This window comes from Mirounga angustirostris, unplaced genomic scaffold, assembly GCF_029215605.1.
Source record: "Mirounga angustirostris isolate CCGP_5_RB_7025 unplaced genomic scaffold, mMirAng1.0.hap1 SCAF_12, whole genome shotgun sequence".
Classification (NCBI taxonomy): domain Eukaryota; kingdom Metazoa; phylum Chordata; class Mammalia; order Carnivora; family Phocidae; genus Mirounga; species Mirounga angustirostris.
Window position 1 is genome coordinate 6,230,041 of NW_026991720.1, and position 26,053 is coordinate 6,256,093.

At 61.2% G+C, this 26,053-nt stretch overlaps 1 protein-coding gene across 2 annotated transcripts in view; it reads left to right on the plus strand.

Annotated features, from left to right (window-relative positions):
• The window catches only part of KCNH2 (potassium voltage-gated channel subfamily H member 2), a 32,794-nt gene extending 12,453 nt beyond the window's left edge, over positions 1–20,341 (plus strand). Inside the window, exons 3-15 of one of the 2 annotated variants that reach the window (XM_045864053.3) lie at positions 5,721–5,885; positions 6,952–7,398; positions 8,027–8,238; positions 12,811–13,239; positions 13,766–14,153; positions 14,495–14,694; positions 15,091–15,343; positions 16,547–16,740; positions 17,014–17,113; positions 17,711–17,983; positions 18,057–18,243; positions 18,562–18,739; positions 20,062–20,341. In XM_045864053.3, the coding sequence (XP_045720009.1) occupies positions 5,721–5,885; positions 6,952–7,398; positions 8,027–8,238; positions 12,811–13,239; positions 13,766–14,153; positions 14,495–14,694; positions 15,091–15,343; positions 16,547–16,740; positions 17,014–17,113; positions 17,711–17,983; positions 18,057–18,243; positions 18,562–18,739; positions 20,062–20,211 (3,176 nt within the window). In that variant the 3' untranslated portion in view covers positions 20,212–20,341. Of the gene's footprint in view, positions 1–5,720; positions 5,886–6,951; positions 7,399–8,026; positions 8,239–9,763; positions 10,175–12,810; positions 13,240–13,765; positions 14,154–14,494; positions 14,695–15,090; positions 15,344–16,546; positions 16,741–17,013; positions 17,114–17,710; positions 17,984–18,056; positions 18,244–18,561; positions 18,740–20,061 lie in introns of those variants that run through there. The other variant, XM_045864054.3, reaches the window with a different exon arrangement.
• Positions 20,342–26,053: the final 5,712 nt, after the last annotated feature.

Here is a 26,053-nt window from a genome sequence, read left to right on the forward strand (position 1 = left end):
GTGAAGCTGGGGTGCACCAAAGGGGCTCTGAGGCAGCGTCTAGGCCCCAGCAGGGATGGGAGGGCAGGCTGAAAGGTGGTTGGGATCAGGGGGCTCCTCTGAGGTGGTTGGGATCAGGGGGCTTCTGAAGGATTCTGGTGGGGGTGGAGGGGCAGACTCCAGGAAGTAGGAGGGGGAAGGTAAAGCTTGGAGGAGGGGAAAGAGAACGGAACTGGAGAACAGCCTTCCCCATGTGAACGTGGCCTTGTTTCACCTTCCCAAGACTTCTGGGGGCAGGGCAAGGTCATGGCTCCCCGTTTATAGACATGTGGCTGTGTCCCAGGAGGTTGATGGGGCTGGGACCCAGAGCTTGTCTAGAAAGGACTCTTCTTCTCTTGACGCTGTTCCAGTGCCCTGGGGAAAGGTGGCCCAGGCAGGCTGCCTGCAGGGGGTTTGCAGGGGAGGGGGTGGTGGTCTGGACCACTGCACAGAGGCCCCTGAGGCCCTCTATATGACCCTATAAATCCCTGGGCAGATGTCAGGCTGGACAGGCTGGGGGAGGGGTCTGTATCATGGCTCCCTAACTCTTGCCCTGCAGTGGGCATTCTGCATTGCTCAGCTCCTGGAGTCAGGGGCAGAGGACTCTCTCTCTCTGTCTCTCTGTCTCTGTCACACACACACACACACACACACACACTCACTGGCTGGCCTCTCAGGCTTCCCTACTCTGTCCCCTGGGCCTGCAATGTCCCTGGCCTTCCCTAGGCCCCCAGCTGCCCATGAGAGCGGTGTTAGCGACACGGTGGCCCCTGGCCAGGAGCAGCTCCTGCTGCATCTTCCTGTCGCCGCCACCAGGCTAAATATAACCTGACACTGCACAGCCCTGGGCCGCTGGAGACAGCCTCTCTGCCTGGGGGCGGACAGGGAGGACTGGAGCCCCAGCCTCCTGCCCTCAGTGTGACTTTGGGCCCAGCTCCTCCTGCCGGGAGCCAGGCAGGGAGGCGACCGGGGTGAGGATGGCTGCCTCCCCGAGGTCACCTTCCTTGCAGGGACCCGGCACCCTGCCTCGTTACAGCTCTGGATGCTTCCACAAGGCCATCTGTCATTTCATCTGGCACCCAGGGCAGGAATCACTTGTCCCTGCAGTACAAGCTGCAGGGAAACTGAAGCTCAGAGAGGTGGGTGACATGCCCACAGTCACACAGCAGTTGCCTGGGTCTCCCCAGCTGCTGGTTGGGGCAGATCAGCTCAGCTCCGTGGGCTCCTCCCTCTGCCTGAGTGACTCTCCCTTCCCCCATTTCATGCTGGGCTCTGAATTGGGTTCCTTCTGACTTCTTGACTCAGTGAGGGCAGGTGCCAGGCCTGTCTTGTTCCTGACACCCCAAATGCTCACATGTATGTGTTCAGGGAATGTTTGTGAGGAACAAAGAGCCATGCTCAAAAGAACAAGGATGACATCTAGTTTACAGATGAGCAACCAGAGCCTCTGACCTGAGGAGCCTGTCCAAGGACACTCAGGGTCACCTGCAGTCCTCCCTTTCCCCGCCGGCCCCGTGCTGCCCTGAAAGGTAAGGCCTGCCCTGTTGAAGCCGAGCCTGGAGCCACACCAAGGCCAGGGGTGCCCAGAAGTGGGAAATTGGGTTTGGGACTGTGGGTGGGGTCTCAGACCCCTGGATGGGTTGGGATGCGGGGTAGGGACATTGCCCCTGGGTGCCCTGCTGGGTGTGGGGTGGTACCAGGGAAAGCCAGTGTTGTGTTCTGGTGGATGATGGCAGGGGTCCGGAGGAACTGTACCTGCTACACTTGGAATGTGTCCCCTCCCCCACCCATCCCTTCTCCCCTCCTTCGTGACTTGTGGGGAGCTGCACGACCTCCATGGGCCATTAGGATCTGAGGCACAGAGGAGCCTGTCAGAGGATGCCTATCAATCACCAATGGCCTCCCCGTTCCTCGTGTCCATCCCCACAGGGCCCAGGTGCCCCAAGCTCCAGGAGGCAGGCGAAGGCTGGACACCCAGCCTTCCAGAGTCTTCAGCTGGGGCTGAGGGTTGGGGAGGATGTGAGTGGGGGATTCTTCAGCAGCAACCACGTGAACCAGGCTGGCCCAGGGCCCTCTCCCTTTCCTCCTCTTGCCATTTATCAAGATTGCCCTTGGGCCCAGCTCCTGCTTCACATATATCATGCCATTCATCCCTCAAGCCCCGTGGGGTGGGCGTGATCTTCCTGTGTCACCGAGGAGCACTCGGAGGCTCGCGGAGGGCAGGTGACTTGCCCAAGGTCATTCTGAAGCAATGAGCCGAGGCCACCCGACTGCACAGCCTGCGCCCTCCCTTTGCGTCGGGGAACCTCACGGCCTTTCTGTGGGCGGTGTGGGCTTCCTACAGCTCCACTCCTGTCTGTCCCTTCCTGGCGCGCTCCTGGCGCCAGCGGCCTCGGGAGAGTGGGCCGTTCCTGCCACAGAGTGGCTCCAGGCGGAACTGCAGCCCGGCCCAGCTCTGGGTCCTGTCCGCCTCGGCTCCAGGGGGAGCTGCCTGCCCTGGGGGCAGACCGAGGTCGGAAGAGGAAGCGGAGCAGAGTGATGGGCAGGGCCCTGGGGGGCAGGTAGGCGCGGGGCTAGGGGAGGGTGAGGGACCGTTGTGTGTGTGCAGTGCCCGCCCAGGGCTCCCCCGGAGGCAGCTGAGCCGCGGACTCTGGACATTTCTTCCCTGCTGTGAAGTTGTGAGAAGGTCAGAGCCCCACCAGCCACCGGCTGCAATCCGCTCTGTGCTGATGCCCACCTCTGGCTGTCCCTGTGCCCCCACCCCTGTCCTGTCTGACCTTCAGCGCCCTCAGCGACGCCCCCCCCCCCCCATAAGGCCAGCCAGTGACGGGATGGGGGCTACTGGCCGCTCTGGCTGAAGAGCCGGGGATGGGTGATAGGGCAGTCCGTGGAGGACCCAGCCGACCCAGCAGGGTGGTGGGAGGTAGAGCCTCAGAGAGCCCTGGCTGAGTTGGGGCCACGGCTCTCCTTCTTCCTTCCATGCCCCCTTGAAAACAGCCGCTGGAGCCTACCCCTCCTCCCCCCATCCCCACAGCCCTCAGGCAGGGCTCCAGTTCACATTTTTGGAATAACCAGGGCTTTGACAGGGTTATTTGAAAGGAAAAATTCCTTGAATGTCGACAAAGGGAGAGGGCCAAGGGGGCTTTGTGTGAGTGTGTGTCTGGAGTGGGGAGCTGGTCTATACTGCGAGGGGGCTTGCGGCTGGAGTTTCTGCAGCCCCGGCAGGCGGTGGGGTGGCAGTTTGGGATGCCAGGGTCCTGGGCTACCTGAGATGCAGAATGCTGAGAAGCCTGAAGGGAGTGGGCACGGGCTGTTGAGGCCTGGGGTTCAGACTCCTGGGGCTCTGTGTTGGGGGCAGAATCCCCAGGCCATCCTGAAGGGGTGGGCTCATCTGGGTTCCAGACTCGTGGACTTCTCTGAGACGAGTTTCCTCGTGAGGAATGAGAATCAGGGGCCTGGATCACTGGGGTGCCAGGGGTGAGTGATGAGGGTCTCCAGGGCTCAGGTTTCCTGGTCTCTGGCCTCTTCTTAGTCCTGATGAGGGCCAGTCCCTGTTCATGCCGCTGCCGGCCATCACCATATTAGGGCATAAACTCAAGGCGGGCTGTCTGGGTGCCAAACGGTCTCCAGCTGGGCCCGGCCCCCTGCAGCGCCCGACACCACAGCCTGGCTTTAGCCAGGCCATGTCAGAGGCCGGAGGTCAGGGGACAGCTGCTGGAGGAAGACCCAGACAGAGCCCCCAGCTCAGGTCCCATAGGCCAAGCCAGGATGTGGTGAGTGGAAGGGCTTCAGGGCAGGGTGGAGAATTCCTGGCCAGCCCCTCCCCTGGCCCAGCCCCCCTCAACCCAGTGCTGTCCTGTAGCAGTTGGTTTCAGAGGACCTCCTTCAGCTAGCTTGATCCCACAGCCCTTAGAAGTGCTGATCTGCCTGCCTCTCCTGGCCTTGTCCCCTGCAAGTCCTCCGCAAGCCAGGGAGCATCTCCCAGGACTCGGGCCCTCTGCACCTGGCCTGCTCAGCTGAGGCTCGGCGCCCAGAGCCTTGTTGGCAGACATCAAGCACTAGCTCAAGTCTGAGACTGCCGGCCCCAAGTTTGTTGGCCTCTTCCTTGACTCAGTTCACCACCCGCACTTGCTCTCCACCCTTCTCCTTCTTGACCCTTTCCCCACTGTCAGCACTACTCCATCCCTCACACCTGCTGCCAGGGCCTCCTCCCTGGTGCATTGTTCTAGGTGCTGGGCCCTTCAGACGGGATGCAGACACTGGGGAGTTAGGCCCCTACAGTTCACAGAAGACAGATGAGGGGGAGCCAAGGGAAGGAAAGAAGTCTCTGCCTCAGAAAGAGAGGGAGATGAGGAACATGTCTGGTCCCTGTAGGGGCCATAAAGAAGGAGGAACAGGATGTTTCATCCAGGAGAGCTTCCTGTGGGTAGGGGTTCTGAGCTGGGCCTTAGGCAGAGGCTAAGACTGCCAGGGTCTCTTTCAGACGAGATCGGGCGCGTTCAGGGTGGTATGGCCGTAGCCAGGGTCTCTTTCAGAAAGCGACAGAGATCGGGGCACCTGGGTGGCTCAGTCGGTTCAGCTTCTGCCTTCTGGGATCGAGCCCCACATCAGGCTCCTTGCTCAGTGAGGAGCCTGCTTCTCCCCTGCCTGCTGCTCCCCCTGCTTGTGCTTGTTCTCTGTCTCTCTCTCGCTCGCTCTCTCTGTGTCAAATAAATAAATAAAATCTTAAAAAAAAAAAAAAAAAGAAAGCGACAGAGAGAGGGGTGAGGGGGCAGTGTTCTGGCAAGGAGCAGAGGTGGACTGGGTGCATTTGGCCTGGGGAACTGATCTCACCTGGAATAGGGGCTCTGGTGGCCAGAGAGAGAGAGAGAGAGAGAGAGAGATTGAGAGATTGGGAAGGGAAGAAAAAAGTCAAGGAACAAGAGAGAAAAATGAGAAACAGAAACAAAAGTTCTAGAAGCAGTGCTTCTCAACTCTTTGTTGAAAGATCACTTGCTTTATTTCTATAAATATCAGACCAATCCTTTTGTGAAACACAAAATGACATGCTTGGATATTGTGGCAATACCAAATTGCGATAATGGTTTTGAGACTCTTGCCCTCAACGTCTGAACCCACCTTGCCGTGGATGGGCACAGCAGTTGGTGCTAATGTGGGGAGAGCAGTCAGAGACAGAGGGACTGCTGACCCCTCTACCTGTCCAGGCCACACCAGGTACTTGGCATGTACTGACTTGTTTCATCTTTACAACACATGAGAAATGAGTGATTATCATTCCCATTTCAGAGGGGAGGAAGATGAGGCACAGGGAGGCTAAATCATTAAGGGGGGAAAAAAGCGTAAGTGACAAAGCAGCAGAACTGGAATGGGAGCCTGGAGGTCCTGGGCCTGAAGTCTGTGGGCTTCCCTGCAGTGCTAGACTGCCTGGCACAAGGGGCAGCAAGGAAAGATTGAGAGGCTAGGGAGGGACGAGCAGAGAGGCCCTCACAAGAAGCAGCATGCTGGAGTGGACAGATGGAGGGAAGGAGCTCAGAGTGGCAGGCACATGGCCGAAGGAGGGGTCTGGGCAGGAGACACCACGGAGGAGGGGCCAGGAAATGGGTATGGGGCCCGTGGGGCCGGCATGGACCGGCCCCGTCGGGTTCTGCTCTGCCCACCCGAGGGGCCCTGGTGCCCCAGTGGCCAAGTCCTCTGCTCTGCAGGGAGCTGCTTCCTGTGCCTGGTGGATGTGGTGCCCGTGAAGAATGAAGATGGAGCTGTCATCATGTTCATCCTCAATTTCGAGGTGGTGATGGAAAAGGACATGGTGGGGAGCCCGGCCCATGACACCAATCACCGTGGCCCCCCCAGCAGCTGGTTGGCTCCAGGTAAGTGCAGCCATGCTCTCAGGTCCCTTTCCTGAGGCCTTGAGACTCCCCAAGGCCAGTGCTCTGCAGGAAGGGATGTTGGGGGGGTGCTCCCTTCAGATATTGGGGAGAGAACACCAAGGATATGGCCTAGTCCCATATGGCTCAGGATGGACAGACAGGGGTGGGGTGACGGATTGAGCCTAGATTCACAGGTCCTTGGGACAGGACTGCACCTGGATTCCTAGCCCTCCCTGCTTGGGTTCCTGGAGTGGTCCTGTGTTGAGCCCCAGGAATGGGGGATTCACCCTTCCCACATGGCCCTGGCCACCTCGGAGTGGCTCCCCAGCTCATCAGAAGGCTCTGTGTCTTAGGGACTCAACTCCCCTCCCTGTGTTGCTTCGGGTCCCTGGGCCTTGTTCCTGGACTGGCCAGCTCCTTGCTCTGGCCGTGGCTGATTGGGAAGAGGAGTCGAGGGGAATGCTCACCATGGCTGGAGACACGGACGCCTCGTCTCGTTCTCCCATAACGTAAAGGCTCCCCCTTCCTTCATGACATCCTGGGTTTAATTTTAATTTTTCCCTCAGAGTCTTGGCAAAAGATTCCAGCTCTTGGTTTCTCAAGCTCCAAGAAGGCGGTCTTAAGGACAGTGGCCTTACCTGTTTTCCAGGGACGGTCTATAAGACGCCAGCGTATGGCAGGGTGTGGCTGAAGGCCATGGCATTACTCCTCCATGCAAATGCAGGCCTTGCCATTTACTGTGTGACCTCTAGCACATCACACAACTCCAGTCTAAACTGGGGATAATGACACCCACCAGCACAGTTGTGAGAGTCATGCATGGTTTATGCAGAGCCCACCATGACCTGTGAGGTACTGTCAGAGCCTTAGATAAGATTGTCTTCTGGAGGTCTTTTGAGACTTGAGTTCGGTGCAGTGGGAGTTGGGGTGAAGGGGTGCCGGCTACCAGGGCTCCCGCTTCTCCACCTGCCTCCCCTTGGTGGCTGGGGCTCCAGCTCCCAGGCTTCCCTGCTCTGGGCTGCTGTCCTGCGGTCTCCGTGGCCACTTGCCTCCCCTCTTCCCGCAGGCCGAGCCAAGACCTTCCGCCTGAAGCTGCCTGCGCTGCTGGCCTTGACCGCCCGGGAGTCCTCCGCGCGGCCAGGCGGTGCGGGCAGTGCGGGCGCCCCGGGGGCCGTGGTGGTGGACGTGGACCTGACGCCTGCGGCGCCCAGCCGCGAGTCGCTGGCCCTGGATGAGGTGCCGGCCATGGACAACCACGTGGCGGGGCTCGGGCCGGCGGAGGAGCGGTGTGCGCTGGTGGGCTCCAGCTCCCCGCCTGCCTCTGCCGGCGCGCCCGAGCCGCACCCGTCACCCCGGGCGCACAGCCTCAACCCCGACGCCTCGGGCTCCAGCTGCAGCCTGGCCCGGACGCGCTCCCGGGAGAGCTGCGCCAGCGTGCGCCGCGCCTCCTCGGCTGACGACATCGAAGCCATGCGCGCCGGGCTGCCGCCGCCCCCACGCCACGCCAGCACCGGTGAGGGCCCAGGAGCCCTGCGGGACCTGCGGGACCTGCCCCGACGCTTCCCTGCCCGCCAGGCCCGCCCCATTCGGGCCCTCAGCTGCCCCCCTCTCAGCCCCGGCCTGTGTGCCTGGGAGATGGAAATCCCATTAAGCACTTACTTAATCCCATTAAGTGGCCTTTTACTCCATTAAATGTCCATTCATCCCATTACATTCTTCCACTCACAGAGCCTTTGCTGGCTGGTGGAGCTCCCTCTCCCAGGACGGCCCGGAGCAGGGATGGCCTTGGGGAGTGTGGAGGGCAGGAGAGGCCTCTGGGTCCCGGCTACCACCTGGCCCTCTGGCCGGTGCCCAGTGCCCGCTGAACAGACCCTATGGAGGATCTTCTTCCTCCGTCATATCCTGGCTGTGCGGTGGCACGCTTCCTCCCCGTGGCCAGGACTCTGGCCTTGTTTCTCAGTGACTGCCTGTCTCCTGAGTTGACCTCATTGACTCACGGTATCCCGTGGCCTAGTTCACAAAGAGCCTGGTCTCCTCCTCAGCCTGTCCCCCGGACCCAGCTTTGCCCTCCACCCCCTGGGCCGTGCAACACCCCCCTTCCCCCGCCTGCCCCCCTGATGTGACTTTCCCCTCCACTTCAGGGGCCATGCACCCACTGCGCGGCGGCCTGCTCAACTCCACGTCAGATTCCGACCTCGTGCGCTACCGTACCATTAGCAAGATTCCCCAAATCACCCTCAACTTTGTGGACCTCAAGGGGGACCCTTTCCTGGCTTCGCCCACCAGTGACCGGGAGATCATAGCACCGAAGATAAAGGAGCGGACCCACAATGTCACTGAGAAGGTCACCCAGGTCGGTGCTTGGCTCCCTGGCTCTCCTCTCACCTTGGAGGAGCTTAGAGGTGGTGGGAGTGGGCTGTGGTCCAAGGTGGGTGGTGGAGGGGTCCAGTCAGTAAGGGCTTCTTGAGGGTGGGCAGACCCACTGGCTGGAGGTGGGGGTGGGAGGGGTTCCAGAGCTGGGGTGAGAGAGAACAAATCTGAGAGGTCCTGAGAAAGGGAGACTGCAGGGGAGGGGAGGGGAAGAAAAGAGAGGAAGGGCAGGGAACTTGGGACAGGACAGATACAGAGAACAGGTTGATGGTGCACAGGGAGGACAGGGCAGTTGAGGCAGGGTGGGCCGGAGAAGGCAGTCACAGGGGCGTGATGGGGTCTGCTCACAGGGTGTGGTAAAGAAGGTATGGGGCAGGGTAGGGGCAGACCTATGGGAGAATTCAAATTAGAAGGGGCCATGGAGGTCAAAGTCAAGGTCCCCAATTCTTCTAGGCCAATGTGATAAGCTAGGGTGGGGATCCTATGCTAGTGCCAGAATGGCTTGGAGGTGCCCATCCGTCCCCAAACCACGGGACAGGGGAGTTTCCTTCCCAAGTCGGGAGGGGAGTGTATGATGGTCGGTGCACAGATACAGAGGGACGAGGTCCCTAAATCCTGGGCCAGAGAAGACCGCCAGCCTTTGGGGGCATTGCCCGACACTGTCTGGTGGCACGACCAGCCTGGTCTCCTGGCCCCTCTTGGCAGCAAGATTGCTGGCACCAACCCTACGGCCCAGTCCATTCCAACTCCTTCCTGGCCTTGGGGGGTGGGGTCGGAGGAGAGGGTCAGGAGTGGGGATCCCTGCAGTAGGTGAGGAGCCCGGGACAGTGGGGGCCACCGTCCCACACCTGCTGAGCCTCAGTCTGTGGCTCCCTCCTGCCCCTTCCACAGCAGCTCCCTGAGTTGGCCCGAATGAGGGAGCTGCCCCGTTTCGCTTGTTGTTGTCGCTGCCAGCCTCCTCGGCCCTCCTCCTGGCCCTGCTCCCGCTGCCTCTGGCTCTCTGGGCTCCTGCCAGGTCTCCAGCCCCTTGGCCTTGACTCTAGAATGTTCCCCCTCACCCCAGGCCCCATATCTGGCCGCCTACCCCTCTCCTGCTCCCGCCTCTGCCTCTCTTCCCACCTGGAGCCCGGGTGTCTGCCCTGCTCCGGGGCCCACAGCGAGTGCCTGTCGTGGTGTGGTCTCTGCGTGGTCTGTATGTGGCAGCATGCGCGTGTGTTCCTGGCTTTGCCTGTCACCAGGCGGTCTCTCCATCTCTGGGTGTCTGTCTGACTCTGGCTGGCTGGGCACTGGACCGGCGGGGCGGGGGTGTCGGGGAGACCATTAATCTGCGGTGACAGGCCTGGCTCCCGGGGGGGGGGGGGGGAGGGGCGTGGGCTGCGGGAGCGGCTGCAGTAGGAGCCCTGATCGGGCCGCGGGGGAGGGGGCCGCTGGCCAGCACGGGCGGGGCGGGGGAGCCCAGTGTGGCAGGGTGGGGGTGGGGACCTGGGAGGAGGGGCCGGCTGAGGAGCTGAGGAGCTGAGGTTCCGACTGCGGCGCTGCGGGCAGAGCGCAGCACCCTGGCAGCGGGGCTCGCACCAGGGGGCCATGGGCAGCCCGACCCAGGCGGGCTGCCGTCCACACTCACTGCCTGGGTGACCCGGCCCCGGGACCCAGCCCCAGCGACCCTGGCTTCATGCCAGAGGCTGCCCTGGAAGCCAGGCCGCCAGTCTCTGGGGCGCAGCCTGGGCTGGGACTGCTGCTGGGGTGCAGGTGAGGCGCTGGCCGGGCCCTCGGGCTCCAGGGCAGGCAGGCTGGGGGGAGCCAAGTCCTCCATGGCGGCCCCAGCAGGGAAGGCGAGCGGGACAGGGGCTCTGCAGTCCAGGGCCCAGAAAGGCCGGGTGAGGCGGGCCGTGCGCATCTCCAGCCTGGTGGCCCAGGAGGTAGGTGACCGCGCCCCCCAAGCCACTCCCCTTCCCTCCCTGGGCTGGGGCACCCAGACAGGCGCTGGCAAGTTGGTGCGGCCTGGAGGGCTCTGGCTCCCAGGGCCGGGCCGGGAGAGGGCTTCTGAGAAGGACGGTTTGGGGAGCCATGGGGTCTGCAGCTCTGCTCATCCCACTTCTGGCCCCTGCTCGCTCTCCAGGCCTGCCGGGCCTGGGTGGACAGTGTTTTTCTTGCCAGGGCTTCCCCTCTCCCAGGGCTTCTGTGGCCCACGGTCCTGGCTCTAAATACAAAAGGAGGAGAGGGAGAACAGGAATGAAATGGGTGCCCAGAGAGGATGACGGTGGGCACACGGGGAGGAGAGGAGCATGGTGGGACAGTGAGAGGCCAGCCAGCAAAGCTCTGGGACCCTGATGCTCCCTGCCGTGTGCTGGCTTGGACACTGTGCGGGGGGGAAGGAGGCTTGGGCTGCTTCAGGGATCCAGATTTGGAGGCTGAGGCTGAGGAGCGTGTGAGGTCACAGGCCACCGGATGGCAGCGGGCAGAGCTCAGCCACCTGGATTACCTCTTCCCGGGCAGCCTGAGGAGCTGGGGGCTGTGTTGCCTTCCCCCCAGGCTGATTATTCTGTAGGCTAATCCTGGGAGTCACCTGTCTGCCCCCAGGCTTCTGTCAGCCGGGAGCAAGCTCCAGGCAGTTGCAGGTGGTTTGGGAGTGAGTCTGAGAATCCCACTCCTCTGCCACCTGAACTCCCTGCCTTGGCTCATGTGCTCCTTCCAGCTGGGGAACAGATGTAAGGCGGGGAAGAATCCTACCCATAGGTGAGGACCCAGGATTTGGTTTACTTAAATAAGCTTCAGTATTCTGTGGAACCAGAAGTCAAGGGGGGTTACAGACCTGGGCCAAGGCCATACGGTAAGCCGGTGGTTGCAGAGCAGGGCCTGGCCCCTGTCCGATGAGGTCTGTGGACCCAGGCCTTGAGTCTCAGGTTTGTCCCACGAGTGTGCATTTGTGCAGGGGCGCTGTGCGGGTCTTGCTCAGACTCAGGGAGGGGCAGGGTGGTGCTGTGGGTGTGATCCAACACAGCCCCCAGGGGGCCTGGCCTCTCAGGCTTGGGGAGGAGCCCCTTCCAGGGGCAGTTACCTTCCGCCCCCTTGTCTGTGGGGGCCCTGGCCGGTTCTTTCTCCAGTCCTCACTTGACCCTCGAAAGGCCATTGCCTCATGCTCTCTGCCTTAAGGAGCAAGCAGCTTGGGGTGAAGGCAGGGCACAGCTGCTCCCCCAGCCGTCAGATGTCTCTGGAGCTGCCATGTCTCCCTGAGGGTGGCCAAACCCCTAACCATGGCCCGCGTTAACTTCCAGTTACTTCCTCTAAGGCTCCGAAGAGTCTATCTGGGGATGGTGGGTCCCCGGGATCCCTGGCTTGAGTATGAATGGGTATCTTTGGGGGTTCCCCCCACCCTGACTCGCTCCTGGTCCAGAGGCCCGAGGATGTGGGGCCCCGGCACTCAGTGCTTCCTGGAGTGGGACCAGCAACCTTGGTTCTCAAGGGTGTGGGTGAGGCCTTGGGTTTGGCTGCCTGGGGATGGCAGCACCAGGCCTGGAGGGCCTAGGGACAGAGTCTGGGGGTGAGTCAGATGTCTGTGAGGGAGGATTCTAGGGGGCAGGGGGAGGCAACAGGGGACAGGCTCCTGGCCCAGTGTGGGAAGTCTGGCCTCAGTTCTTTCTGGTTCGGCTTGGGAGGAGAATGGCACGAGCTGCTGGCTCTTTGGGGTGGATGGCAGGCCTGCCTCTGCCTGGCCGTTGAGCCCGTGCGGGGCTGGGTAGGACGCTTGGGAACATTCGCCGGTGTGCACGTCCATCTGTGCACATGTGGGTACATCTGTGGCTGGTTTAGGTCTTCTGTGGGCCTTTGGAGGAGCGTGGGGGGGCAGAGCTTGAGGGCTGCCCTGGGTCTGGGTCTGGGGCTGGGGAGCGGCGGGGGTGTGTGTCTTGGTCTCTCCCCAAGGGAAGCCAAGGGGCCTGAGTCTGGGTGGCTGGTACCCTTGGGCCAGTGGCAAAGGGACCTTTAGGCTCTCAGTGCCCGGGTCACCAGGAGTGGTACTGCTATGGGAACGGCAGTGGCCACCCCCCATTTTATGTGTCGAACTATGCCTCCTGGGGTTATCACCCAGGCTTGGAGTCTTAGCCCTTGGAGCATTTTCTATACTGGCATCATGGTGTGAGTGAGTGTGTGTGTGTGTGTGTGGTGGTGGGGTCTATGTGGTGTTTGGGGGCGGTGGGCAAGGTCGCGTGGGGAAGTTACCAGAGGTATGGCTGTGCGTTGCTGGGAGGGGAGCCGTACATCTGGATATTACTTTCTGGTGCCCTGAACTCAGATCGTCAGACAGCGGTCTGCGTGCCGCATGGGGAAGAGTAGTGCCTGAGTCCCAAGGTGGGCGGTGGCTATGGCCACTTGGCTGAGGGATGGGCATCCTGACCGGCACTTACTGGCTTCTCCCTTACTCTGCTTGGTCTCTTCTCTGGCGGCCCCAGCAGAGATGACGTCTGCTCCCACCCTGGAGATCCCATGGCCTGTCCTCCCCTGGCCCAGACTCCAGTGGGACAGCGTTCCTTCACCTCTGCCTTCCCTGCCTGTCCAGGTCCTGTCCCTGGGCGCCGACGTGCTGCCCGAGTATAAGCTGCAGGCACCGCGCATCCACCGCTGGACCATCCTGCACTACAGCCCCTTCAAGGCCGTGTGGGACTGGCTCATCCTGCTGCTGGTCATTTACACGGCTGTCTTCACACCCTACTCGGCCGCCTTCCTGCTGAAGGAGACGGAAGAGGGCTCCCCGGCCCCCGACTGTGGCTACGCCTGCCAGCCTCTGGCCGTGGTGGACTTCATCGTGGACATCATGTTCATCGTGGACATCCTCATCAACTTCCGCACTACTTACGTCAATGCCAATGAGGAGGTGGTCAGCCATCCTGGCCGCATCGCCGTCCACTACTTCAAGGGCTGGTTCCTCATCGATATGGTGGCTGCCATCCCCTTCGACTTGCTCATCTTTGGCTCTGGCTCTGAGGAGGTTAGTTGGCAGGGAGGCAGAGGCTGGGAGGGCACCTGGAAAAGGAGAGGAGATGGTGGGGTACAGGGGTAGTGAGAGAAAGGGGGCATGGCAGGTGCCTCCGCTAACCCATGGCCACGACCCCTCTCCATGTGAGCCACTTGCCAGGTAGAGGTCCAGAGGGGCCGCCTTTTTCTGTTTGTCTATCCAAAGAGGCCGCCAGGTTCTAATCACACAAAAGTGGCCTGGGAACCAGTGGGAGTTCTGGCCAGTCCCCTTAGGGTGGGTGTTGTACCTTTCAGAGTTCCATTCTCAGCGGGGGGACCCCATGAGCCCTCTGTCACAAAGATGAGCCCTTTGTTGCAGAGCTAGCACAAAGATGAATGGGACTCTGTGCTGGGCTTAGGGAATGGGAGGGGCTTCAATCATGAGGAGGTTCTGGGAGGAAGTCTTTGGGGATTTTACTTCCAGTGACCCCGAGGGCTGCGGTGCCCCCCGACTGCTCATTTGCCCCCACACTGAAGGCTCCCCGGCCCCCCCCCCCCAGCTGATCGGGCTGCTGAAGACGGCGCGGCTGCTGCGGCTGGTGCGCGTGGCGAGGAAGCTGGACCGCTACTCGGAGTACGGGGCGGCCGTGCTCTTCCTGCTCATGTGCACCTTCGCGCTCATCGCGCACTGGCTGGCCTGCATCTGGTACGCCATTGGCAACATGGAGCAGCCACACATGGACTCCCGCATCGGCTGGCTGCACAACCTGGGTGACCAGATCGGCAAGCCCTACAACAGCAGCGGCCTGGGTGGCCCCTCCATCAAGGACAAGTATGTCACGGCCCTCTACTTCACCTTTAGCAGCCTCACCAGCGTGGGCTTCGGCAACGTCTCCCCCAACACCAACTCTGAGAAGATCTTCTCCATCTGTGTCATGCTCATTGGCTGTGAGTGTGTCCCTCGGGTGGGCGGCGGGGCAGCAGCGGGGGGGCGGGGAGTGGGGGAGCAGCAGAGTCTGGGACGGGAGGAGCCCGTGATGGAGGAGAGGGAGGATGCCAGATGGGCCGGAGTGGGGCCCTGGGACTTGGAGGCTCCGGGGTCTACCATGGGGGCGTGTTTGGGGACAGGGGCACAAGGCAGAGCCCCAGGGCACGTGCACCTGGGCTTCTGTGTTTGTGCATGTCTTGTGTGTGCTCACGCGGAGATGTGACTGCGTGTGTCATTGACCCGGTGCAGGGGCGGGCGGGGTCCCTCGGACGCTGATGGTCCCACTCACCCCCGCCCCCAGCCCTCATGTACGCCAGCATCTTCGGCAACGTGTCAGCCATCATCCAGAGGCTGTACTCGGGCACCGCCCGCTACCACACGCAGATGCTTCGGGTGCGGGAGTTCATCCGCTTCCACCAAATCCCCAACCCCTTGCGCCAGCGCCTGGAGGAGTACTTCCAGCACGCCTGGTCCTACACCAATGGCATCGATATGAACGCGGTGAGGCCACTGGTCTTCGAGAAGGGCTGGTGGCGGGCTGCAGGGAGCACCCTTGACAGCATCACCCTCTGTGGTTCGGGGGGTCACAGTGCTGAGCAGGCCCCTGAGAGAGATGTTCTCCTCCTTTTGATAATGGAGCTCATTTACCGGGAGAACTCTCACCACGGGGCAGGCCAAAGCAGGCCCTTGCACAAAGGCAGAGCATTGAAACCTTCCAATAGCCCCAGGCAGGGATCAGTCTCTACACTTTACCCAAGAAAATGGAGGCCGAGAGCAGCAAGGCGCCATCATCCCCACGGGCGCACGGCTAGAAGGGGTGGACCCTCTGATGCTCCTCCCGGGGTCTCCGGGCCGGGTGCCTGGAGATAGGGTGCTGAGCCCGCCCACCGCCCCCAGGTGCTGAAGGGCTTCCCCGAGTGCCTGCAGGCAGACATCTGTCTGCATCTGAACCGCTCACTGCTGCAGCACTGCAAGCCTTTCCGAGGGGCCACCAAGGGCTGCCTGAGGGCCCTGGCCATGAAGTTCAAGACGACACATGCCCCGCCAGGCGACACGCTGGTGCATGCTGGGGACCTGCTCACCGCCCTCTACTTCATCTCCCGGGGCTCCATTGAGATCCTGCGGGGGGACGTCGTCGTGGCCATCCTGGGTACGGGGCTGGGTCAGGGGGACCAGGTGCTGGGCTGGAAGTGCCTGGAGAGAGGTCTGAGCTCTCCGAGGACACAGTTGTTGGGGCTGTGGACCCAGGACTGCCTGCAGGGACCTTGAGTTCCTTTAATTCCCCTAAGCTTAGGCCTTCCAAGGGGGACAGTGGAGAGGAGCCCCACATGGGGTGGGGCTGCTGAACTCTGGGGGTTCTTGGATTCTGCCCCCCCTCAGGCTCTCCCCACAGGCAGCGACACTCTTGCTTCCTTTGAAAGCAGGACCAAACCTGCTTTAACACTCCAAGGTGGGCAGTGGAGGGAGGTTATGCCTCTGATTTTACTAAGGAAATTTACTAAGTTCCCTGTAGCCTCGTGTGACACAGCCCAGCCCAGCCCTCACCATCTGCAAAGCAAAGAGAGTCTTGCCCCTCTTCCCCTCCCATCCTAACTTTCTATCCCACTTGTACACAGGGCAGGCGTGCCTGGCGGGGGACTTCCTGCCCTCTGCCTTCCCTTGCTCCTGTGCAGCCACACCTTAGTGCAGATGCATCACAGTGGGCCATTTTCGATTTTTATTTATCAGTTCAGCACAAACACCTTACTCAACTCCATAAACATCCCAAGCACAACTACAACCAAAGTTTCACTAAACAACACTTAACTTTACTATGTGTGATTCATTCTGGTGTTATCTGTTCTGTGCTGTGATCAGTTATGGTATGCTATTTTCTTTTGGCAAACAAAATGCTGGTCTTGTCTCCCTACTGTGTTATGATGTAAGCTCGAAGAACACTGAGGGCACGGTGATTGGCCAGGAGAGTGTTTGGGACATGGGGTTTGGAGGGGTGGGTAAAAGTGGACTTAGAACCCAAGGAAGCCAGGACCATGGGCAGAGAGGGGTATCCAGGCTGGTCCTGCTGGCTGCTTCCAGTTGTTGGAAGGCAGGGAGACCCAAGCCCTCTGCCCCCTCCGCCCCCTCCGCCCCCTCCGCATTGATGACTATGCCTCACAAGTCCTGCCTTTGGGCGCAGGGGGGAGATGGGGCTGGCTGATGCTTCCCTGGCTCTGGGGGCTGGGGCGGTTGGGTGGGTGATCAGACTGAGGGGAGTTCCCTGGCCCCCAGCCCGGGGTGAGAAGGCCGGGAAGACAGGTGCCTTTTGCCTGTGCTGCTGCCCAGGGGCTGAACCCCCACTCTTGGCGGCCTCCAGGGAAGAACGACATCTTTGGAGAGCCTTTAAACCTGTACGCTCGGCCTGGCAAGTCCAATGGGGATGTGCGGGCCCTCACCTACTGCGATCTGCACAAGATCCACCGGGATGACCTGCTGGAGGTGCTGGACATGTACCCGGAGTTCTCTGACCACTTCTGGTCCAGCCTGGAGATCACCTTCAACCTGCGGGACGTGAGTGGGCTGCGCTGAGCAGGCTGCACCCTGGTGGCTGCCCCCAACTGTGTGACTTCTCTGGGCCTATTTCCCTGCCTGTCAAATGGTGTCGGAGGTGAAAGTCCCAGCCTCACTTAGCTCTCCTAGGGCAGAGGGGACATCTGTGCTCCGGCCCTTCCTCACGGCGGGTGCTCCGGGCCCCGCTTTCTCACTATGTTAATGAGGGGGTGTGGGCTGGCCCGGGCAGGGCAGGTCTACGCGGAAGGGCCCTGACACGGCTTTTGGTTCCAGACCAACATGATCCCCGGGTCTCCCGGCAGCGCGGACCTGGAGGGCGGCTTCAGCAGACAGCGCAAGCGCAAGCTGTCCTTCCGCCGGCGCACCGACAAGGGTGAGGCGGGGGCGGGGCGGGGGCGGGGCCCGGGCGAGCGGTGGGCGGGGTCCAGGTGAGGCGGGAGGACAGCGCGGGGCGGAGCGCGGGGCGGAGCGCGGGGTCGGGCGGTGTCAACTGCACCTGGGCTCTGCAGACTTTCGCGCTCCTACTCTCACGCCACCTGCCCAAACGCTGTCCATTCCCTAATGCCCACTGGAACTGGCACCTCCTCCGGGAAGCCCTCTTCCACCCTCCTGGGCGGGGGAGTGCCGGCCTCAGCTTCTTTGGGCCTGAAGCGGCTCGGGGGCTGCCTTGAACTGATGTGGGGCGAAGAGACAGCACAGGGGAAGGCGAGGGGGCCAGCGACGGGGGTCGCAGAGAGCCCCGCCCATTAGTGCCACTCCCGTGCTTGGGCAGTCAGCGGTCGGAGACGACCTGGTCCCGCTCCTGGGAGCTCTCAGCCCGCTAGAGCGTGGGGAAAAAAGCAGAAGAAACAGCCGGGGACAAACCAGGGCGTCCTGGCACAGGCCTCTGCCAGGCCCGCTCCGTCCCCTCCCCTCCCTTCCCCTTCCATGCCTCCTTCCTTCTCTGAGGCCCGTTCTCTGTTTCCCACAGACCCGGAACAGCCAGGGGAGGTGTCGGCCTTGGGGCCGGGCCGGGCGGGGGCAGGGCCGAGTAGCCGGGTCCGGCCAGGGAGGCCGTGGGGGGAGAGCCCATCCAGTGGCCCCTCCAGCCTTGAGAGCAGTGAGGATGAGGGCCCAGGCCGCAGCTCCAGCCCCCTCCGCCTGGTGCCCTTCTCCAGCCCCAGGCCCCCCGGAGAGCTGCCGGGTGGGGAGCCCCTGACGGAGGATGGTGAGAAGAGCAGTGACACTTGTAACCCACTGTCAGGTAGGGGAGGGGCCATTTCAGGTGGGCGGGGCATGGCATCTGACCTGGTCTCAACCCAGTTTTCTGGCTCCAGGTGCCTTCTCAGGAGTGTCCAACATCTTCAGCTTCTGGGGGGACAGTCGGGGCCGCCAGTACCAGGAGCTGCCTCGCTGCCCTGCCCCCACCCCCAGCCTCCTGAACATCCCTCTGTCCAGCCCCTGCCGGAGGCCCCGGGGCGACGTGGAGAGCAAGCTGGATGCCCTTCAGAGGCAGCTCAACAGGTGAGGGTGGCTCCTGGGCTCCTGCTTAGCCCCCAGCTGTGTGTGTTGGGGGGGTGGGCTTAGCGGGGTGTGTGTGATCCGTGGGTTGCTGGCCGTGTTACAGAGTGAACGGAGAGTGTCTGTTCTGTGTAGGCCTTTGTGTGCTGCACCTTGACCTCCTCCTTCCATTCAGTGCTGAGACCCAGGCTGCACACCTAGAAGGAGCTGAGGGCGCCTGGGGTTGAGCAGCTGGCTCGTCCATGGGGTGGTCCCAGAATCACAGTTACTGGTGTCTCCACATCCCCGAGAGCCAGAGCATCCTCCTCCTTCTTGCCCCAGGCTGGAGACCCGGCTGAGTGCAGACATGGCCACTGTTCTGCAGCTGCTGCAGAGGCAGATGACTCTGGTCCCACCCGCCTACAGTGCTGTGACCACCCCAGGGCCTGGTCCCACCTCCACCTCCTCTCTGCTGCCTGTCAGCCCCATCCCCCCCCTCACCCTGGACTCGCTTTCTCAGGTAAGCTCCAGAGCCCTGCCCCTGCCCAAGGCACCCAGCCCTGCCTTTTCTGCCCCAGTGCCACCCCAAACCTGCTGTGCTGTCCTTTGGCTTGGCGCTGGGCCTCAGCTTCCTCCCACCCCCCATTTCTGCCGTCGTCCCGGATGGTACTCTTGGAGGAAGGCTTCCTCAGGAGCTGCAGGCACAGGGCAAGGCAGGAGAGCCCCCAAACCAAAGCCCCCCGAAAACTGGGCAGAGGAAACGAGCAGGCTGAGAGGTGTCACCCGAATGACCAGACCTACTCAAGGTGTCTGTGTCATGGCCATGAGGGGTCTCTCGAGGAGGGGACCGGGTGAGCCTGAGGCCCGGGGGTGGGGGCTGTGTGCCAACGCACCCTTGGGACTGGGTCCCAGCTCCCTGCCATGACTGGCCCTGCTCAGCTCTGACTCCACCACCGACCAGTGGCTCTCCCCCTAGCTGCCTTGCAGGGTTGTCTGGAGGGCTTGGGCTGAGCCCCAGGGTAGCACTTCTGGCCTGCATCTCCCCTCTTCTGCTGGACTGGGCCTCTGTCGCACTTTGTCCTCTCCTGAGTGGACATGTGTGTTCCCAGCCTTCTGACAAGACAGCTGTGCCTGGGCCCCAAGAAGGGGGTTCTTCTGGCTCCCAGAGGTGGCCAGGTCTCTGCTCCCCGCCTCCCTCTGGCGTCTGGTCCCCCGCCCACAGGCTGCCTGCTCCTGTTTGCAGACACCAGGGCCCACGTCAGCACATGTGCGAGTCTCCCTTCGCGGCCTCCCCCGCAGAGGTCTCCCAACACCCTCGGCGGCATCCAGCAGCCCCTCCCGCCTGCCCTGGCGCTCTCCCCGGCCTTCTGAGGCCTGGCCGCCAGCCTGCCTGTGTTTCTAGGTCTCTGAGTTCTTTCTAGATCAGAGGAAGGAGCCTCGTTTCTCTTTCTGTCCCAACTCAGGGCCCCTCATTCTGGGTTGGGTTTGGATTCTTCTGCCGTGTTCCCTGGGGAAGGGAGTGGCTGCAGTCTGGAGTTCTCCCCTGGGTCAAGGGCAGCTCCCATGGCTCCTGGCTGCCCAGTTTGGCTCTTGCCCACGGAGAATGCATTTCTCTACTTGCAACCTCAGCGCCTCCCCTTTGTGCTCCCAAGTGTTGCTCTGTGTGCCTTGGCCCATCTCCTTGTCCCCTCCGACCCTCTTCTGTCCTCCAGTCCTCTGTCACCGAATTCTCCTGACCCTCTCTGTCCTTTGACCCTCCCCTTTATTCACCTGGCAGCCCCCTCCCTCCCCACCCTCCCGTTCTGCAGTCTTCCTCATCTGCTCACACTGTGTTCTCTGCAGGTTTCCCAGTTCATGGCGTTCGAGGAGCTCCCCCCGGGGGCCCCAGAGCTCCCCCAAGACGGCCCCCCTCGACGCCTCTCCCTGCCAGGCCAGCTGGGGGCCCTCACCTCCCAGCCCCTGCACAGACATGGCTCAGACCCCGGCAGTTAGTGGGGCTGCCCGGTGTGGACACGTGGCTCACCCAGGGTTCAGCGCACTGCCTGGGCCCCTCCCCTCAGAGGCCCTGCCCGGGAGGCCCTGGCCGAGAAAGGGGAGAGGAACATGAAGGCACGGCCCCTCCCCCAGCCCTCGGGACCATCTCCTTCTGCAGTCCCCTGGGCCCCCATGGGAGGGCAGGGCCAACCAAGGACAGGGCCGGGCAGTGGACGGGGGTCTGTGGTCTCCCCACTGCCCTGGGGGCATTAGCTGGTCTAACTGCCCGGAGGCACCCGGCCTGGGCCTTAGGCACCTCAAGGACTTTTCTGCTATTTACTGCTCTTATTGTTAAGGATAATAATTAAGGATCATATGAATAATTAATGAAGATGCTGATGACCATGAATAATAAATAATTATCCTGAGGAGACTCCGGCCATGCTGGGAGGGTGCGGCCGTCAGCACATGCTCTGTCCTGTGTTCACACTCACACGTATGCACACGCGCACGGGGGTCTCTGGGAACCCGGGTGCGTCTGTGTGCACAGGGGCTGCCCGGATACTTGGATGTGGAACACGCATAGAGGGATGTTCCCTGGGGGCTGATGCGGGTCACCTCCGGGGATTCCTGCTTCTGTAGGGCCCTGCTTCCTTGTGGCCCTGGAGTCAGGATAGCAAAGAACCACCTGGATTGTTTTGAATAGAGAGGATGTCCTAATGGGATGCCAGGCCTGGGTCCAGCCCCTCAGGGTCATGTTTTCCTGGGTGGCATACTGGCTCCCAGAGCTGGTCCTGCTGACTGATAGCGGGGCCGGACACCGGCTCGTCGCCTTCCACGCTGATCCTAACCTGGGGCAGTGTTGGTTCGTTCTGGTCCATATCCCCCAACCCCCTGACTTGGCCTTATCTTGACCTTAACCCAGACTCACTCGGACCCTGTGTAGTTGGGACCCCACAGCAGCCCAAGTCTGGGCACACTGCTTTCCTCAGCCCCAGCTGGGGCTCCCCGGGTGTGTGGCTGCAGATGGGCCTCACCTTGGTCACTATGATCTCCTGAGCGCCTGGGATCCTTCATCACAGACTTGCTGCCTAGAGAGGGTGCAAGGTTTTGGGTGGGCTCATTGCCATTACTGGGGAAACACGTCAGAATATACATCCTGGGGCCAGGGGAGGGGTGTGCACACCCACGCACGCACGCATGCTGCTGGTCTTGCGAGGACACACAGCCACCTGGGGCAGTGGCTGGTAGTGCCCATGGCAGGCACCTGCCGCCAGCAGGAGGAGCCGACGGGCAGGGGCCAGCTCTGCTCGTGGCCACAATGCTCCCTCAGGCCTCCGGAACCGGCCGAGCAGTTTCCTAATCAATCCCCACAATCCCTGACCCTTTGAAGTGGGTTTGTTAACCTTGCTTTAAAATCAAATGTGGCTATTCTCACTGTCCATGCCTGGGGTGGGGTGGGTGTTGGGAGCAGAGACCCTGGTCTCTGAGCAACCCGGAGGGTTCTTGCTGTGCCCAGAGCAGGGAGGAGAGAAGGGAGAGAATCTCCCCCTGTCCAGGTGACTCTGCCCCAGGGCCCTGGCTCCCCTCCCGGGATCTGCCGACCGTGCTCATCACTTGGGAGTTCACACATGGGACTTCCTGGTGGGCTGATGTATGTGATGTCGGCGGGGGGGTGGTCGTGAGCAGACCCCCTCAATACGGGGCAGAGACAGGCCCAGGCAGAGGTGACCGTGAGGCTGCCGGTGAGAACTAATGTACAGACGGCTCAGTGCACCTGGCACGCCGGGTCCGTGTGAGCTGGGCCAAGTGCCCACGCTCTGAAGCTGGCTCCGTCCTTGTTACCGTCTGCGCTTGGCCTTCGAGTATCCTCGTCCTGGAACTCAGCTGTGGTTCACACCACTCTGCCCTGGTGCAGGGGTGGAGGCTGGGGGCGCCTGGGCGAGGGGCTGGGGACCATCCCAGTGAGTCAGGGCTGGTGCTAGTGGGCACCTGGTGGGAGGGAGCAACCATGCCAGCCCCACAGTCGGCCACCAGCCCGGTGTGGACTTTGGCGCTTGTCTTCGATGAAAGCACATGGATGTCCCAGGGGTCAGTCCGCTCAGTCTGTACCGGGGAGCTGCCAGTGTGGTTCGGATGCCCCGTGCCAGGTCCCTGCCAGGAGCCACCTGCTGAGGTTCGAAGGTGGGTGGAGGGACTGTTCTACCTGTCCAGATGCAGCTAGGTGCTCAGTGCGGGCGTCATTTAACCCTCAGGGGTAGGAGTAATTATTCCAAGTGGGAAGATGAAGGCTCAGCATGGTCAGTGACTGGCCAGTGCTCACACCGCTGACGGGTGACTGTGCGCAGTTTCAGACTGCGTAGGAGGAGGGACAGTGACCCTCTGGGCACAACACTGGGGCTGACACTCGCTGGCCACAGGGTGCAGGCTCAAACCTGGGCCTTGTGGGGCCCGAAAGGCAGGCAGGGGTGCAGTGACTGGGAGTGCAGCCCAGTTTGGGGAGACACCCCCACTCCCGTTCCTAGCCTGCTCTGGCCCTCCCCTCTCCTGCCAGCCCGGGGTCATGGTCTGCCCGGCACACATGAGTGGTGCTATAAACCACAGCTGTACCTACGGTCCTGGAGCTCTCTGCTGGGCTGATGAAGGTCAAGTTTTTGGGCAGGGTCTGCCCAAAGCAGAAGGTGGCCATGACTACCCATAGTGGGGCCCCGGCCCCAGACTGGCTGCACCTTACAGGGTCCTTGTTGCATCCCTGAGCCCTGAGCGTTCTCAGGTGTGTTGGAGAGGGGTGGAGCTCTAGCTCCCATATTCCAGCTGGGAGTACAGCCTAATGGCAGGCTACGTCCCTCCGGGGGCCACCCTTGCTCTCTGTGTATCGCCCACTCTTTTAATGTCCACCTTATCTTATTTGTTATTTTATTTCATTTAGTTTAATTTAATTTAATTTAGTTTTTTGTAGAAACCATCAGTATAAATGCTTTGGAAGGGAGATGAAGGACCATCAGAAGGCAGTAGCCTGGGAACCTTGTGGAAGGGGTGCCTAAGGGGTATCATTCCTAGAGCCCAGGAAGGGAGAAAAGCAGGAGGCACAGGGACCACTGTGCAGCCCTCCGCATGCTAGGCTGTTCCTCCATTAGCCTGAAGCAGTAGATAGAGAGCCCCAGCTCCATGGGGGTGGGGCCTGTTGGTTCTGTGGGGCCTAGAACAGTGCCCGGCACTGGGATGTGCTCAGTGTTTCCTGAATGGATGGATGGATACAAACACTGCTGTCCTCCCTGGAACAGAGACCCTTGGGTTGGACAGGCAGAGGCTGGGGAAGGTCTCATGTGCCTGGCAGAAGCAGAAGGAGGGCATCTTCCCAGGGCTCTCCTCTCACCTTCTGCACCCACCCCCCGCCAGTCACCAAGCTCTCCCCATGCCAGTCCTCATGTCTGCTCGACACAGCCCTGTGGCAACTGCTTACTGCCCCAGACCCACTCCCTGACTTCCCCTGTCACCTGGGCTCCCAGAGCCACAAGGATTTTGGTGGAGGGAGCGGCAAAGGTGAGGGTAAAGTCTTCTCCTCTCCTGCAGAACCGGGCACCCATGTGTTGGGGATTTGTTGTCCAGAGCTGAGGGTTCTTCCAAACCAAGAGGGCCAGGAGGGTGGGGTTGGGGCTGGAAGAGGTGGTGGTGGGCAAGGAAAACGATCTGGGCAGGAAGGCAGGCAGCAGAGCTTGGAGCTGGAGTGTGGTCGGGGGTTGGGGATAGGACCCGATGACAGCACAGGACCAGGCTGCCTCCCCCCACCTCTACCTCTGCACCTGAAGGTCCAGGAGCCGAGTGGGGCCCTGATGTGTGTCCTTGCCTGGGAACTCAGCCACTGCTCAGGGTCCAGGCGAAAGCTTGCCCTGTACTTGTCCTTACCTGGACTCTTGCCACTGCTCAGCCCAGACAGGGGCAGCTCTCACATTTCATGAACAAATAAGAGTAATCGATACTCGCTGAGCACATCCTTTGTGGTGAGCATTATTTCCACTGCCTGAAACCAAAGCACAAGAGGCTGAAGTCACTTGCTAGACATCCGCAGCTCCAGAGAGTGGAGCAGAGTGTGGACCCCGGGGGGGCACGCCTCCACCTGCTGGTTTAACTCTTGGGCACACTGCTGCCCTTGCTCTAGGGACAATGGCTAGGAGACCTTTGCAAGGGTCTGGGATTTTGAGAACCTTCTCTCCCCTGCAGACTTTTGTACCTTCTGCTCCTTTGTCTGGAGGGCCCTTTGTTTGGTGAATTCCTGCTGGTCCTCAGGTAATTCTTGTAAGAAATGCTTGGATCACCCCCTCCCTGGGGCTGGGGACCCCTCTGTGCAACTGCAGCACCCTCTGCTCTCCCTATCCTCCCCCTCCTACCCTGGACTGCCAGATCTGGGGGGCTTATTGCCTCTGTGCTACACTGCGCCCCTCTCTGTTTCCCCCCAGCACCAAGCACAGCGGCTCTCCCAGAGCAGGCACTGAGCAATTTCCTAAGGGAACATTTCTGGATTTGGGTAGCGATTAGCAGTAAAATCCTTAACATCAAAAGGGCCTTCGTGCTTGACTTTAGGGGGTTGTGTCTTCCTGCGCAGCCAGGCTCAGGGCATGAGGGCTGAGCAAGTGGTTCGGGGTTTCTGGCACTCCCCGAGGCTCTCCTGCTCTGAACAGACATGGACGTGGTACCCTGGAGGTGGCCCCTAAGGGACCACGTTCTTTTCGTCTTCCACCCTGTTCTCTTGGCTCAGCTCAACACTTGGGGTTGGGTCCCTGCTCTGAGTTACAATTAGGGACCTTGTCTGGTGCCCTCTGGGGCTGGAATCCCTGCTGGTGGGCATCTCAGGGCACATCTGGACATCCCGTGATGGCCACTGCTCACCTGAGCTTTGGGGAGGTCCCGCTCTGCTTCCCAGCACCACCCTCTCGGGTGCCTGGCCAAACCTTCCGAGGCAGCCCTACAGCCTGGCTGATTTTTCTAGGGTCTGTTTTCTGCAGGGCCAGGGGGAAGGAGGTCTGATGTCAGGTCCTTTCTGCCACTCGCCTGCCCACGATGCATAAGCAGATGGACCAGAGTGTGCCCAGGCCCTAAAGGGAGAGATGGCCCGTTTGCATGCAGGACACAAGGCCCTTTGTCCTTTCCAGACTTGTCTGCCCTTATACTTCCCCTGCCCTGTGCCTGACACTCCAGCCACAGGAGATCAGGTCCTGTTAACTGTGCTTGTGTTTTCCCTGCATTTGCTCCATCCTTCCCTTGTCTTGGAATGCAAACTCTGTCATTCCCGGTCCGGAGAACTTCATCCATCCTTCAAGTCCTGGCTCAGGTGTTGCCTCCCTGCAGGAGGCAGGCGTCTCTGAGCTTCTCTGTGAATCTAAGCTTCCTTATAGCTCTGGCCTCAGCCCTTTGTTAGAGCCCCCACTACACCCCACCTGTTGTTTTGTCTGTTTTCCGGAAGGGTCGGGCTGAGTAGTGGTCATCTTTACATCTCCTCCAGGACGCCTTCGTCGTGGCCCCGGGGAGACTGTGCAGGCACTTTGCCAGCATATCTTGCTCTCAGGGTCCATTTCCCAGCTGGCTTCCGTATAGCGGGCTTCCACTACTGCTCTCCGTGTGGCTGTCCATTAGTCCTCTGATGGTCAAGGCTGAGGGAGATTCCTCCTAGGGCTTTTCAGTTCCAACTTCAGGTCTGTGGGACACATATTTCCCCCGGGTGGTGGACAGTCCAGTGGGAACTGAAAAGTACTCAGCCTGGCTGCTCAGGTGAGACCTTACCTGCTCGTATAGTAAGAGGCGCCTTCCTCATTGGCGTCCTGCTGGTCTCACCGCAGGGGGACCATATGAAGGACACACAGGG